The following is a 1,173-nucleotide window of genomic DNA, read 5'->3' as shown; positions in this document are numbered from 1 at the left end:
ATACTATTACTCTCATATCATAATCATCCTAGCGAGAGTATTAGTCTCTATCGTATCATTATCGTATTGAGTAATTGTCAATAATAAGGTCCTATATTAATAGGCAATTGAACATTATCTACTTTGCTTGTTAACCATGTAGTAGTAGGAGGGGTTGTTGTATGTAAATAGTGCTGCTACCATGTACTAGTATCATTATTATACAAGATGATAATATTGGGCACTGTTGAGAAGAAGTATAACTATCGATATTAATGTCTATGAACCTACAAAAACAGATAAGGGATAACGGTACAGATATACAGGAATACTTGAAGGAACTTAACAAGTGGACTAGAGATCTCAAGCAACAGAGCAGCAGCAATATAGTGAGTGATAATGCATCGAAAGAGAGGGAGGAGAAGATAGATGATGATGGTGATATATGTAGTACTACACTAATGATGACTACTCGTCTTAGGTAAGGTAGATGTGTTATTAAGGAATGAGGAAGTGATGCAAAAAGGACAACTATCTAGGGATAATGCCAAGGATATGTAGTTTAGGAATACTAGCAATATTCATGGTAAATATTATAGGAAATCCTATTATGAAGCATGGGAGAAGTTGAATGTTGATGATTATGATAAAGATGGGTATGAATGCAAGAAGGCTATCATCGATGCTACCAACCATGAGCATTATGATGATGATCACTCGTCGCCTATGATACCTTATAAAATAATAACTAGTACTGCACCACAGAAACAGAAAGTAAATATACGTAAGGTTGCCGGAAGGAGGAGTAAATTAGAATATGCTCTCGAAGCAAAGGAGAGAGGGAATGCCTTTTATAAGAAAGGGTAATATGATGATAATAATACATTACAACTGTAGTTATTTCAGTCAACATAAATCAGCCCTTAGTGAGTATCGACTAGGTCTAACTTATCTTATTGATAATATTAAAGATGATGATGAGAAAGAGTTGATGGTAACTTTATACAATAACATATCAGCTGTATATTGTAAACTAAGTGAATATCCACAGGCTCTTAAGGCTGCTAATGATGTAATAATAGGCATTAATAATAAATCATTGAGTAGTACCTGTTAGCAGGCATTACAGTTAGACATGACCTCATCAAAGTCATTCTATAGGAGGGGGTATGCTCTTACTAAGATGAAGCGATG

General features: G+C 34.6%; 1 protein-coding gene across 1 annotated transcript; it reads left to right on the top strand.

The window, feature by feature from the left end:
• Positions 1–254: 254 nt before the first annotated feature.
• Pmar_PMAR009129 (conserved hypothetical protein) lies at positions 255–846 on the top strand (the record flags this gene model as incomplete). Its single annotated transcript, XM_002766655.1, has 3 exons — positions 255–417; positions 461–536; positions 579–846. 3 exons carry the CDS (start codon positions 255–257, stop codon positions 844–846), a joined length of 507 nt encoding a protein of 168 aa, XP_002766701.1.
• Between the last annotated feature and the right edge of the window lie 327 nt (positions 847–1,173).

The sequence above is a fragment of the Perkinsus marinus genome (genome assembly GCF_000006405.1).
Source record: "Perkinsus marinus ATCC 50983 genomic scaffold scf_1104296972114, whole genome shotgun sequence".
NCBI classification, from domain to species: domain Eukaryota; phylum Perkinsozoa; order Perkinsida; family Perkinsidae; genus Perkinsus; species Perkinsus marinus.
The sequence above is the reverse complement of the archived record's forward strand: the minus strand, read 5'-3'. Positions and strand labels throughout refer to the sequence as shown.